This window comes from Pseudorca crassidens, chromosome 13, assembly GCF_039906515.1.
Source record: "Pseudorca crassidens isolate mPseCra1 chromosome 13, mPseCra1.hap1, whole genome shotgun sequence".
In the NCBI taxonomy this organism is placed as follows: domain Eukaryota; kingdom Metazoa; phylum Chordata; class Mammalia; order Artiodactyla; family Delphinidae; genus Pseudorca; species Pseudorca crassidens.
This window is the reverse complement of record NC_090308.1, coordinates 32279520-32294515: the sequence shown is the minus strand read 5'-3', so window position 1 is coordinate 32294515 and position 14996 is coordinate 32279520. Positions and strand designations below refer to the sequence as shown.

Here is a 14996-nt window from a genome sequence, read left to right as displayed (position 1 = left end):
TTTAAAGGTACATCTTATTACTGTGTCATGCTGGTGTCGGGAGATTTTTCAATGCATGTGAAGAGAGTCTCCAGTTTACAAATGCCTACTGATGGAGAGAGAAGAGAGGTCCCGGCCTGCGGCTTTCTCCTTTACTTCCCCATGGCTCCTGCGGCCCCCAAGGCAGCACGGCACGTCCAGACTGCTGCTCTGAAAGACCCAGATCAGGGCCTGCCACAGAACACATCCCACCCTTGAACTGAGGCCCCACTGTCATTCAGACACATGTGCTTGGAAGGGAGAAAAACGATAATGGCCCCTATTCTATACCAGTCAGTAGGATGAAAATGACCAAGGTTCAAATCACAACTGATCTATATACAAGCTGTATGATCTCAGACCAGTTATTCTGTGTACATGAGCTTTGTCTTTCTTAAGATGTGGATGGTAATTCTCACCTAATGAAGATTAAACAAAGTCCATTTTAAAGGGCTTTGAACAGAGAGTACTCAATAAATATTTGTTTTTCTTTTCCTCCGTGATACCATTTGCACCAGTTGCATGAATAGCTGACCACAAAATGCCAGGAGATTCCTCAAGGCCACACAAAATTATTTACTTAAATAGCAGAATTTAGTAAAACTATTTACTACTTCATTGCAGTAAATGGTATCTTGGGGTTTGAAAGTAGTTAAGGTTATCTCCCGAGGTGCCTATTTTACTCCTAAGTGAATTGCTGAGAATCCAGATTCACAGAAGCTTCTCTCAATATGAAGACAGCAGAGTTTTATTATATAAATATATATAAACACACACACGAACTACCAGACAACCAAACATTCTGTTGTAATTTAACTTGCTCTGCATATACTTCTAGAAACCATATTCAGCTTACAAAAGTTGGAAACAAATAATTTCTATGAACAGCACAGTGGTGAAGACCCTGATAGCAGATTGCCCAGGTTCAAATCCCAGTCCTGCCACTTAGCTCTAGGACCTCAAGTGAGGTTCTCTACCACTCCCCACCTCCATTTCTCCATTTGTAAACTGGGAGTAATATCACCTACCTGCTTGGGCTGTTAAATAAGTTAAGATAGCCTCTCTAATTTAGTGGCAGCAATCCTTCCCTGAAAAAAACACTGGTGTTGTCCTCTTCTTTCAAGGAGAAAAAGTAACATATAACACATCTACCCCGGACCCTCAACCCGTTTTCCAAAACAAAACACACAGCAATACTCCAATACACAATTAACAAACTATCATGTTGAATGTAAAATGCTTAAGTGCTGTTTACTGAAGATCAAACTATTAGTAAGATTAAGTGTTATTTCCAAGCAGTGACGTGGCATATATCCTCTTGATTGACACTGGGTATGTTTTTCAAGATGTCCCCATTATACTAAAAATGTAACTCGAGCTATTTCCTCCACATTTGTGTTTAAAATTTCGTTATTGGGTTTGGAGGCATACGTATAAATTTTCTCTATAAAAACATAAGTTAAAAAATGTTGTATTAAAAGATGTATATTCTATAAAGCTTGGGTATTAAAAAGCAATAAACATTCTTACTGTGGAAATATGTTCACCAAGGGGAGATTTTTACAGGTATGCTTGTATCAATAAAACAGATAGTGGCCACAGAAGAAGGGTAATTTTTAAAAACCTATTACTACCACTACTACCAACACAACAGAAAAAGCCCAAAATATGTCCCTAACTCCAAAGTATACAATTTTTGAACATTTTTCCACTTATAAAGAAACAGCAATATTTTGGGATTTCACAAATTGTGTTCCCTGGAACATTGGTAACAAGTGTTATTAAAAAATAAAAGAGGCTCCTAGGTCAAATAACTTTAGAATATTTAAAATATGCTTCTTGCTACCAGGTTTTTTTAGCAATTCATAAATACTAGCTAAAATATTATATGCTACAAGGCGTCTTGCAGTAAACTTTATTTACACTAAAATATTGGACCACGAAACTCCTTTTCAACAGAACACCTAGTAACAATATTTCACACACAATTTGGGAAACAGAGCTCTATTCCTTTCACTTATTTATTAAAGAAATTTTGCTTTAAGCAGATTAACAAAGTATTAGTCTCTCCTGAAATGTGTAAAAAGCTATTAGGACAAGCCTTTCATTTTAAAGACACATAGCCTGGCCTTGGCTTTCAAGCTTCAAGCTTCAAACTAAGCTCAAAAGGGATTAGTCTCTTTCCTTTACCTGCAAAATGGAGATGATATGATTTCCGATCAATAGTATAGGGACGGGAAAATTGGTGTAAATGTGTTTCTTAAATGACCTTAAAATCTTAGGAATTAAGTGATCTGATGAATAAAACATGACCATCATTGCTATAGACAAATAACTAAAATTTATGCAGCAGGTTCTCACAAAAACAGGGGCAGCTCTAAGCTGGAGACACAAAGTATTTTTAAAGAAATAGATACATATTCTAATCTTCAAGTACTAATTTTAAAAAATTTCCTTCCTTTAAGGGAAAAACACTCCCCCCACCTCCACCCAGAGTTCAGAGGGTGTCCTAGCCACTTATTTTCCTCTTTGCTTTGAAGGAAGTGTGGCAAGAGACAAATCCATTTAAGTAACTGGTATAGTAAAGCAATGTCTCTAAACAAGAAAGAAAGGATACCCTACAGTGATGCTATTTAGGTATGCTAAGGCGCAATGATAAGAATTATTGGACGACTGCTAAATTTAACTAACATTCTGGGAGTAGAAAAAGCAAGCAACTCAAATACTGGCAATTAATTTTTATATAGCCTCTGGGATGTTTTCCATATGTACTATGTGATCTCAAAAAGATTACGTACTCCAAAATACTACATCTGTGTCCAATAGTCCCTTAGAGTAAATATCATTGGATGTAAACAAACAAGGGCCTTTGGCAACTCTGCTGCTATCAAATAGAGGGAACATGTTCTATACAAGGAAGATCTCATTTCTCAGGACTCTATTCTTTCCAAATTCAAATTCACTTGTGCCTAAATTCAAATTTAGCACTTTTGTGAAAAACGTTTTTGAGAATTAAGGTTTTTTTTTGTTTCTGATGGAAAGAAAAAAAGGCTCTATACTAAATTGTCCTGCAAACATAAAACCCAACCGTTCCAAAATATAAAATATCCATCAATGCACAAATATAGTTGAATTCCTATTATATACAGGGTATTGAATCCATCTAGTGCTTAGGATTAAAAAAAAAAAATCAAGCCCACCCTTGAGGCATTTATGTTCTTAGTAAATAGAAAAATTTCTACAATATAAACTTGCCTAATAAAGCAAGGCAGAAGGATAAACGCACATAGGATGTGTACACTTACTAGTGGAGAATTTTAAAGCCAAGCTCCAGGGAAGAGAGGTTTCTAAGAGGAGTTGGCAATAAGACCAGAAAAGCAGGTAGGGCCAGATACAGAGAGACTGGAATAATAACTGAGTAGCTTATTGCCAAAGATGACCTCTTTACCAAGCTGTGTAAGCCATTCCCTCACTGAGAGGTGAAGCCTATTCCTCCATGCTCTTGAATTTGAGACGGGATATGATTAATTGGCGAACAGAATATGGCCAAGTGGCATTGAGTAACTTCTGAGGCCAAGCCCCAAGAAACCTGGCAGGTTCCACCTAGACTTCCTAGAATGCTCACTCTGGGATAAGCCAGCAAGAATGTAGGAAGTCTGACTACTCTGATTCTGCCATGCTATGAGGAAGCCCAAGCTAGTCATGTGGCGAAGCTGCACAAGGAGAAAGACGACCCACCAGCCCGGGTGTCAAACCTGTGCATGAAGACGCCTCTGATGATCCCCTTGCCTCAGCCCATCTTGCCTGACAGACCCCAAGAAAGAACTTGATTGTGATCCTCCAGAATCAAGAGAGAAAATTGTTATTTTAAGTCACTAAGTTTGGAGTGGTATGTTACACAGCAACAGCCGACTGAAACAGTCACCTTGACCTTCAGGATAGGGGTCACAAATGGTGGTACCGGGGCCAGATCGAACCTGCAGACAGGATTTTGGGGGGCTTACTCAGTATTTTTAAAATTCTAGCTAACATTTTCTAACAAAACCCACATTCTTCTGAGGCCTGCACTTTCCAATCATCCACTTCACTTATTATATAACCTGCCAGGCCCCTATTGGTCCTTAAGTATAGAAACCTTTCTCTAAAAAATGGGAGCAAGGGATTAATACACTTATACAATTACCTAAATATATCCAGTCTGATGATATCATATAGTTATACCATAATCCAGAATGATTCAAAAATGCCATAAATCAAAAGAATTTTAGCCTGGATATACTGAAGCATATATATCCCCATTTTTAATAATAAATTTTAAAAATAACAATGATTTACTTAAAAATAAATAAAGACATCGTTCAAATTTACTTCTACCTTGATCTAAATAACTTCTATCAAGATGATGGGCCATGGCTTTGACAGTATTATTTGGACCAGAGAGAAATGAAAAGACACACACTTAGTAACTCTAGTCAAAACATTAATTATAGAATAAGCTGATCGAGTTACATGTTTCTAGACCACCTATAAATAGCCAAAGTTCCTTTCAACTTTCAGTTGCCAGCTCACCTTTTCTTACTCAAACCAAATCTTAATTATTCAATAACAAATTATCTTAAAGTTTTATACCTCAAAAGCGGGAACCATGCCATGGTTTCCTAAATATGATACTGAAAACGCTGTTTCAGAATCCATCTGTATTACAATGCAAGCTCCTTCAGGGCAGGAATTCTTACATTTATTTTATTCGAGGCTTATCATATACATCCAGCAAAAATCTTCATGGTTGTTTATTAAAATACATGTTAGGATTCTTTTAAATAATTTAAATTTTAAGACATTCTACATTTACATATTTTTAATGCCTTTCTAAGTTACCCAAATCTCATTCTAGGTAGGATTTCAATTTTATGCTGCTCATCAACAATAAATAATTCTTACTCTTTTTCCCAAAACATAGACGATATCTGACAGACGTTAGCATTCAGAGATAAACCAGATCTCTACAGCCAACCCACCCAAACTTCAAGAATTCCTGTTAGTGTGAATTCCAATATTTTTCTACACAGCTTCAGTTTCACAGTAGCATGATGTTAAAGCATTTCCCAGTTTATTAAGTTAATTACATTTTACAGTTCTAATCTGATTCAACTAGTGTCACAAGAACATATATCAATTTCCATGTTCCTAAATCTTCCAAATAAACGACAAACTTAGACAAGGGCATATACCCCCTAACAGAAGACGGGCACACGTTAAGGGCCTGTGGAAAGACATATCGTATCGGCATGTGCAGGGCTCTCATGTACCTTGAGAAGGACACCGTACCAGAGTAAGACGAAACTAAAGGCAGCAGAAAAAAGCATCACTGTCACGTCTCAATTCACAAAGATCCTAAGAGGCAACAGAGAACAGTCACCCCCAAGTTACTTGAAAATTTTATTTAGTTTTGAAAAATGTATTTCAAAACCTGCTGTTGGGAACTCAGGACACATTCTCCCATAGCAACAATGCCACAAATATATGGTGCTTTGAGTTTTCCAGCAGGTGAAAAGAACTCCACGAATCCAGAAAATGGCACGACTGGAGAATCTACAGCTCTCTGGGATTTGATTACCATGTATGCTGTTTTTCCCCCTATGGAAAATGGCTACTGCATTACTCACTGGCATACATCTCCCTCCTCCCTCCAGTTCACTATCTCTTTCTTTCCTCCAGTTACTCCCACTCCCACCAAAAAAGTCCCCAGTCTCTTAGAGGTGGAAGCAAAACAGCCTGATCCTGTGAGCCATTCGTAAGCAGGAGCTACCGAGCTAATAGCAATTTGAAAGGCAGGTATGAGAGGGATTTGAGAAGAACTGGCTAAGGGGACAGAGTTTCCTAGCGTAGGCCCAGTGCACAGTAGGCATTTAAAGTTAATGTATTATGTATAATAATATGATGAAGAGAAAAACCAACAGTATAGTCTTTAAATGTGCGCACTAAATGAGAAAGGGGATGGGGCTCAGGGGGAACTGGGTGGCGATCTGGACCATGGATATCACACCCTCAGCTTAGCTCTGCTCCGTGAAACATCACTTTTAGGTTATAAGATCAAGAGATGTTCAGGGACTTCCCTGGTTGTCCAGTGGTTAGGACTCCACGCTTCCACTGCAGGGGGCAGTTTCCCAACCAGTTTCAATCCCTGGTCAGGGAACTAAGATCCCAAAAGCCGCAGGGCGTGGGCAAAAAAAAAAAGAGAGTTGTTCAGAAACTACACAAATATATTTTAAGGGAGAAAAAGCGTAAAAATTATCCTGTCTTCAAAAACTTTAGGTATGGTGATATACTAGTACTTTTACCTACAAGTGTTCAAATAACCTAAAGTCAATTCGGTCTCTGAGGAACATGAGAAAATAACTTTTCCTTGCTCTAAACAAGATGATTTTCCATCTTATTAAGAGTCACGAACGATTTAGAAATTTATATCCACCCAAACTACACAAAGCTGTTTAAAACAGTCACCTGTGCCTAACAGGGGTTCAATACCTTTAAGCCCTTTTTAAGATACTGTTTTGGTATTCTTAGTAGTTATTAACATTAATATAATCTGAGATATTTTTATAAATATCTTAAACTAATTCCACAATATTATTTTTCAAATTAAGAAGTTATATTGCATATGCATTAAAGCAAGCATCCTTTTCCCGAACCACTTACAAATCAATTTCAAAAATGCTTTCTAACAGTATTTCCAAATTAATTCACCCACAGGTCTTTGACTGCCCTGCATCATCACAATCACAGTGCTTTATGTCAAGCACTCTTTTAAGTACGTTACATATACTAACTCATTCAATCCTCATAATAACTCTTGAGTTAGGTATTACTATGCCCAGTTTGCAGAAGGAAAAGAAAAAACTGAGGCTCTATGACATTAAATAACTTGCCCAAGATCACACAGCTATTAAATGACAGAACCAGGACTCTGACCCAGAGAGTCCAGTTCCAAAGTGATTACACAAAGTTGGTGTAATCACTGCACCCTACTCCCTCTCACACTCATTCATTCAAACTTTTATTACCTGCCTAGAGTAGGTCAAGCACTTTGCTAAACCCAGGTAAAGAGACAAAATAAGGCAAGATCTCCATCCTCAAGGAACTTACATTTTAATGCACAGCATAAAAGGAAAGTGCAAATTAAACCCAAAAGTTCGATATGACAATTCTGGTTCAGCAAAATGTCCAAGGAAAAGATAAGATATTGTATTGAAAAGGATTTAGTAATAATATTCCTGATGTTCACATTTTTTTTGAATCCTTTCAAAAGCTACACATTTGATCTTTAAAGTGAACCTTGTGAAGCCGAGCATTATTACACTCATTTCACAGATGAGGAATCAAATAAGTTCTGAACAGCTTAGCAAAGATGCCACATTGCCTTTGGAGGGAAATTGCCCTGCCTACAGAATCTGCTTCTCTAAAAAGACCCCAAATGGTCAAATCATAGGCTTCCTGGGACAGTTCAAAAAAATTAACTGGGCAAACCTGATCCCCTTTCAAAAATTTGAAATTAGTCCGTCCCTTTGCTATGAGATGTAAGATGATAGAGGGCGACGAGGGTGGGGTATCCATTGAGAGCCAAGGTCAAGCTCGAAATGAGGAGATTATAAAGCCAGTGGACAGAAAAGAACAGAGTCCCAAAAAGAGAGCAACATGCCATGTGACCAGTCCTGAGGGAAGAAGACAGGGGATATGGTCTCTTCCTTATGACCCAGATGCCTGCAATAAACGTCATTTTCCCTAAAGACACAAGTGTTCTTTGCAAAAGCAACTACCGAAAGAGCATGTGTCAAGTGGATGACGTTTCACAATTTTTTCCAACACAAAAATTCAGATACTTAGTGGGCTTGAGTAGAGAAAAGACTCCAGATGTAGTAACTGGCCACACAGATCTCCATGGTTTCTGTTTACTTCCTGCAAAAAAAGGGATAAACTTGGCCAGCTCACAGCAACAAACACAGAAGTCAAAAGAATGTGTCTTCAGAATTATCCAGACGTCATCCCTTCTACTTCCTCTTCCCTAATCCACCCCCAACACCTTTACTTATCCCCACTCTCCTCAAATAAGAAAACTTATTTTCTGTCTCCTCTTATCAAAAGTAAAACAAAGTCATTAAAGAATCAATACTGACTAAAACTTTGACAACAAACCATTTCATCTCGGAGTATTTGTATGAAATGAAAGGTTTAGGTCAGGACAGTAATCACCTAAAGGAGAGAGTTCAGGAGAGGACTGGCATCACACCCAGCCTAGCACACCTTCCTCCCCAAACCAAGCTTGGAGACCATGCTGCTAACTCCGCCCACTCCCATCCCCTACTCCATCACCACCCAAGCAACAGCCTGGAATCCTCAAGTTTCTGCTGTTCCAAGCTCTCTCACAGGGACACCACAAGGGTGACAAGTAGAGAGGCTTCTCAGGACCTTTGGGCAGCATTCAAATCAAGAAGATGTAGGAGAGCAAAGGCCACCAAAGGGAGTGAGACCTCACAGATCCACGACCATAGAGCACAGGGGACTTCCACTTGACACAAGTGTGGCCTTGGCCTCTAGGATGCTGAGTCCTTTTTCTAACCTGTAAATGATACTCAGGTGTACAGATAGTGAGGAATTTTAAAACAAGAGAAAAAATAATTCATTTTGGTGGGCCAATCATTAAAAACTCTTTAGGCCTAATTACCAGGCAATCCAGAAGCCATCGTGTGCGTCGTTAAAAGCATCAATTTTTGTGAGTTCGTCATGCTGCAACACTCTCAAAAACAAGACAAGTACTAAGAACTTAAACACCAAAAGAGCAATCATAAACCTTCAAATAAGCACTAGCCCCCGTTAGAAAAGAAAAACAAAGGCAGGTGATGAAAGAAGTAAGAGTACCGTGGAAGACAAGGAAAGTTTTCAGCAGGTTTTTTTTTTTTTTTTTTTTAAGAAGGTAGGGTTCTTGTGATTTATAAATCCTTATACTTGAAAGGCATACACCTAATATAAGTCCCATGAAGATAACTTTAAACAGGCCCACAAAAATCACATGCCTCACAGATGAGGGCGGTTAAAAGGCAAATATCACAGAACTCTAAATAAAGGTAAGACCTGCCCAGTTAGAATACTGGGTGTGTCTTTTAACAATTCAAGAGAAAGTTATGAATAGGGCTTCTAAATGACACAGTAAAAAAAAAATCAGTTTTTAGAAAGTACTCTTATGCCAGCACACGGAGGACTAGATTGATCTAGAAAACAATTATCCATATGGACAGGTTAAAAATGTATTTGGTCAGTAACTCCTGCAAAATTAGAATGAGGAATCACGCCTTCAATGATAAGGCTAAGAAAAATAAAAAGAAACAGTCGTTCACTTATGACATAATTGCAATATAACAATTCTTCGCCATCCTTCCTTCACCAAAAATATATAAAATTTCAGATAACACACAAATTCAGACGGAAAGAACTCTATTCATGATACAGTACATAGGTTTTTTTAAAATGCTGTAAATTCACGTAAAAGAAAGACATTAGACGATGGCAGCCCTCTGCCAGGCCTGAACTTTTACACAATGGTTAATTTTCAGTTATGCCATTTTTAGTTAAGCATAAGGATCATGCCCATGTTTCTTAACATGTGACAAAATGATATTTGTGAAAATGCTTCTGAAATGAGGAAGAATATGTGATATGCCACAAAGCTCGATAAGTTCTTTCCTTTTCTGTATCTAGCGTGAGAGCAAGCAGCAGCTAGCCATAAACCAGGCACTGTTCTATGGGCTTTAGATCATTCCACTTAATCCTCTCAGTGAAGTGAGCGCTAATATGAAGTTCAATTTACAGGTAGAGATTTAAATAACCCTTCCAAGGCCACACTGAGAATGAGTGGGAGAATCAATCGGGATGTGACCCCATGCAGGCTGGCCCCCGAGCCCAGATTTTCAGGGTTTATGTCATCATGACATAAACCAAGCCTCTCGGTTCTGCTTGCCCAACACCAATGGCAAACGGGGTCAACAAAACAAGATCTTACATGATGAATGCTATACATTTACTCATAGAAGACATAAAAATATCTCAGACGAAACTAGAGTTCAAAGGTTTAATAAGAAAAATACCATTTGACATTAATGTTTATCAAATATTAGCAAAAACTGATAGGAAGCAAACAATAGTTTTTCTTAAAATGATGGGAAAGTCAAGGGAAAACAGTAAGAATAGACAAAACGCAGTATTCTTTGAAAAACTGCTTTCCAAAAGTAAACATTAAGAAACCTACTTGAAAATTAACAAGTAAATAAAGTCTTATAAATATAGCTACTCATAAAAAGTGGTTTCCTCTGGAAACATTTGACTATGCACAAGTCAGTCAGAACAACTAATGTCAGCGTATTTCTTCAAATCCTAATGTTTTCAAGAAGAAATATAACAAAACAAATTGAAAACAGAATTCTGTAAATATTTGAGAGGGTCTAACCATGAGTAGGAAGAATTCCTTAATCAGGTATCCAATGAATGTGTCCTGATAAAGAGGGATAATGGAATGGAATGGAGGGAATTTTAGACTAACAGATAACTTACAAAAATATTAATTCCCTACTATCGCAGCTTCCCCAAAGACCAAAACAACAATTAAAAAAGGACCTGGTAACATAGGACTAAAACTCAAATGCTTTCTATAAATATCCTAAATCATATACATAATCCTTTATACTTTTCAAATGGCATATAGAGGAGTTCATCTTATTGAACTAAACATTTGATTAAGTAGTTCATCAAAGTGCATATTATTTAGGAGAAAAAGTCTTGCAATAAGCCAAGTTAGACTTCTGTGCTCCCTTCAACAACTGCTGAATAGGTAGATGGGAACACAAGAGTCTAACTTTTGTCTTTTCACAGTTTGTTTTGGTTTGGTTTTGACTTTTGAAGAGCTTTTTAAAATAGGCATCAACCACCAAACTTGCACCTCAGGGCTGCTTGCCAATGCTTCAAGTACAGCTGACAACCTCGGGCCAGAGCCAAGCCCTGGGCCCCGCCCCCTCACCACCATCTTTAAAGGCTGGCTCCTGATCCCATCCCACCCTCAAATCCCTCCTCCCACCACCACCCCCCTCCCGCCCCAATAGCAATATCTCAACCTCTCCAGGCTAAAGAAGGTGCCTCCCAAAGAAACACTAAGGTCATCTGATAAATGATCCATGCTTAAGGGTAAAAGCCAATAAGGACTGTCCCTTTTCTCTCCTTCCCCCCCAGCCCTCAAACCAAGGCTCCCGTCTTCTCCAGCCTAGGACTCTAATTCAGTGGTAGGAATTTGGGGCCAGTATGGGCAAGCAGTATGGCAGCCAGTGGGGGAGGCACTTGGGAACAGGTCTGGCACTACCACGCCATGGAGTGCGCTCACTGTATGAGCAGCTGCCCACCCTACACCCTCTCGATTTTGCGCTAGCCTAGGTTGAGAATGATCCTGCTCTGGCCAAGGTTGAGAATGAGCTGTTCCTCTCTTTTGTTCTCTCAACCCACTCAAGTATAGGCCACCCACAACAGGCTGCAAAACCACAAACATCGGATAAAGGCTCCATATCTCAATATGCAGCCCCAGGCAAAGCCCTACGACAACAGACCTTGCAGCAGCCTAATCCCTGAGGTTTGAGTCCTCAAGGTAAAAATGAGAGGTCAGGACTCAAAGTCCCTAAGGTTCTTTTCACTCTCACAATCAAGACCCAAAATTCAGCTCAGATCCTCAGGCCATCCCAGAGTAAAGTCTCTGGAGCATGTGCTAAGTCTGCATAATTCTGGCCATTTTGACCGTCAAGGGGAGTCCAAGTTACAGACAGTAAGGCGTTGGCGTTGCAGTCTGCTTACTGCTCAAAGGTTACTATCTCGTTAGCGTGCTACAGAAAAATGGATGAGAACACTTTATGACCCTCTCACACAAAATAAAATGATAACACATCCAAAGCACAGGCAGCAGTTCCCTTTTATCTTTGGAAATGAATTAAGTCAATGGAATACATATGGTGGTTGCAACGTGAGAAAAAATTCTGGTCAGCCTGGGAATCTAGCGCAGAGTATTACAGCCGTTCCATTGATTTTTATTCCCCTCCTCCACATCTGGGGATTTTAAAACAAATGAAAGAAGGCATTATTCCAGCTTAAGGCATAAGCATAAGTCACAAAAGAACAAAGAAGGTTTTATTATCACATTAAACATCAAGGAGGAAATGTGCTTACTGATAACTAATTTAGTATCCTACCCTATTAGGTTAGCATTTGCTGTTTGCAAGCTTCTAGGCCAATATTTACAATTTCTATCTAAGACAGGAGGTAAAAATGTTCAGCTAGTGAGAAGGTCATTAAGGAAAGGAAGGGGGGGGAGGCTTGGAAAAACAGAACAAAGTACACAGATACACGGTACTCTTTGCACCTCAGTGGTCTATAGAACATTCGCCCTATCTGCCTATAAAGTGATTTAGCATTAACCACAGGTCACTCTAGCAGCAGAGTACTACTTCCTGACAAAACCTTTTTGAAAGCTCCCCCACCAACAAACAATCTACATACGCCAAAGAACGTGAAACCTACTGCCCCAGGCCAGTGTCTTGGGCTCTCTGCCTAAGAAGTTTGCTTTCAGCCAGAAGAAGGGGGGAAAGAATCACACTGTAACAACAGCAGATTGTAGAATACAGCGAACAGCCCTCCTGCTTGTTGGCGCCGTTCCCAAGCAGCAGTTCCAGTGGCTGGGCCTTGAGCCCATTCAAGAATTCCATCTCACAGGAAGTGTTTCAAATATAGTTATTTGATCTTTCAGCATTTGCAAATGCACCTGCTGAGCAAGGAGCCTGACAGCCATCGCCCCAGTTCCTTCCTATCCGTCTTCACCAGTCATCATAGAGGCGGTTTCAGGATTAGGTGAGGTGCAAAGTACAGAAAACCCCAGCCGAAGATTTCTGCTGCTGCACGAGGTTAGCGCGACCTGTGGCTTTTGGTTCCTTTCTCCCCACACTAACTTCCCTGTCACTTTTTTCCCCGGAGCAGGTAAGAGGGCTTTGTTTTGTTCTCTAGCTTTCAGGTGCCCGGGCTTACCTCGTGGTGGCTTCCTCCCCTCCCTTGCCATGGTTCCCCCCCAGGGCCTGGTCCTTGCCGCTGGGGTGGTAGGCAGTGAGCACAACTCCCTGGGAACTGGAGAGCCAGCTCATGGTGAGAGAAGGGGCATAATTTCTGCGATCCTGACACAGCGGAGGGGAAAGAAGTTCCTGGCTCTCCCGGCAACTCGGCTCATTAGCATCGGCCGGCTCCTCCCACCAAGGCCAGCGATTCACAAGGGAGGGGCGGGGCCTCTCCGGCGCAGGGCCGCCGACTCTCCAAGGGGGAGACCGGTGACTCAAAGCGTGGCAGCAGCCCGGGGACAACCCCAGTCCGAAAGGTTGCAGTTAAGGGGTGGGGGGTGGCGGGGGTACTAGTTGCTCCCACCCCCGAGTTATTCTGATCTGATTAAACAGCCACGTTGCAGCCGCCCCTCAACGTTGTAAGCACAAGCCGTCTTGGTTAGGAAACAATGAATTACTGCAGAGCCTTTTTTTCCCTTCTTAATTCCTGTTTCCATCTGGTAATTTCTGCCGCTTCATGTAACGGGAGTAAGGGCTCTTCTTAATCCCTTCAAGGTCAGCATTAAAATTAACCATAGCAAAACCCAATCAACCTGCCCAGCAAAATTGTGCCATACAGGTGACAAGAAAGGCTTCCTGGGGACTTCCCTGGTGATCCAGTGGTTAGGACTCCGAGCTCCCAAGGCCGGGTGCCCAGGTTCAATCCCTGGTCAGGGAACTAAGATCCCACATACCACAACTAAGCCCGTGCTCCGCAAGGGAGACCCGGCACAGCCTAAATAAATAAATATTAAAAAAAAAAAAAAAAAAAGAGAAAGGCTACATGTTGTGTTGAGTTTAACATGTCTTCATAAAAAAGATGTGTACCTAGAATACCATCTTCTTTCACATAGCAAATGCCAAGTTTACCTTTTGTTTTAACAAAATACCCTTCAGTACCAAAAAGAGACCCATCTACCAAAACTGTTAAATGGCACTGCTGAGAATTTTAAAAAAAGTACTTACTGTTACTTGTTGAGCACTTACTATATGCCAGGCTCTCTCTGTGACAGGTGTTTTACATGTATTATCTCATTCAATTCAGTTGAATTCTCTCTCTCTCTCTCTCTCTCTCTCCCCCTCCCTTCCCTCTTCCTCCTTCTTCCTCTCCCCCTCCCCCCTCCATCTGTTTCTCTCGCACACAAACACACCTTATAACACGGGTATCATTCTCATCTGCAGGAAAGTGAGGCTGAGGGGCAGATTAAGTACCTTGTCTAAGATAACACAATTGTTCTGTGCCAGAAGCTAGATTTGCCCAGAATTCTAGGCTAAATTCCATTCTTTTTAACCACCATCCTGTTCTTTGTCCTGCAGATAAGGAAACAAGTGCAAAAGTTATGAAAAATATAAGAGATGTTTCCGTCCTTTCTCCTCTAAAAAATTCTACACTCCTCTATATATCTAGTAGCCTGAACGGAAGTGGGTTTTGTTGTTGGTTTTTACGGTCTATCAGTATTTGTGTCTAAACCTCCTCATAAATAAGTTTTCAACGTCATCATTCCATAAACATACTGTTTGTACTTTTTTAATTATTTAAAATGATCATGAGAAATAAATACTTTATTCACACTTACACACTCTTAAGGTATCAAAAAATTATTTTTTTTAAATCCTCTTTGGTATCTGCTGTGAACTCCCATTTACAAGTCTTCTTAAAAAATAGTTTATTACAGCTTCCTCCCTCCCCACTCCACAATTAGCTGGTCAACCTTTGCGTATCAACTAATACCTCCACTGGGCTCTACACATTGTCTCCTTTCCGTCCCCACTACCTAAATCCTCTCTGTACCCTGTAATTCGATCTTAACT

At 40.1% G+C, this 14996-nt stretch overlaps 1 protein-coding gene across 6 annotated transcripts in view; it reads right to left on the bottom strand.

Moving 5' to 3' along the window:
- ARHGAP18 (Rho GTPase activating protein 18) overlaps positions 1-13329 on the bottom strand; it is a 199742-nt gene extending 186413 nt beyond the window's left edge. For all 6 annotated transcript variants that reach the window (XM_067702130.1, XM_067702134.1, XM_067702133.1 and 3 more), the window contains exon 1: positions 13123-13329. In XM_067702130.1, coding sequence (XP_067558231.1) covers positions 13123-13235 — 113 coding nt within the window. In that variant the 5' untranslated portion in view covers positions 13236-13329. The remainder of the gene's footprint in view (positions 1-13122) is intronic.
- Positions 13330-14996: the final 1667 nt, after the last annotated feature.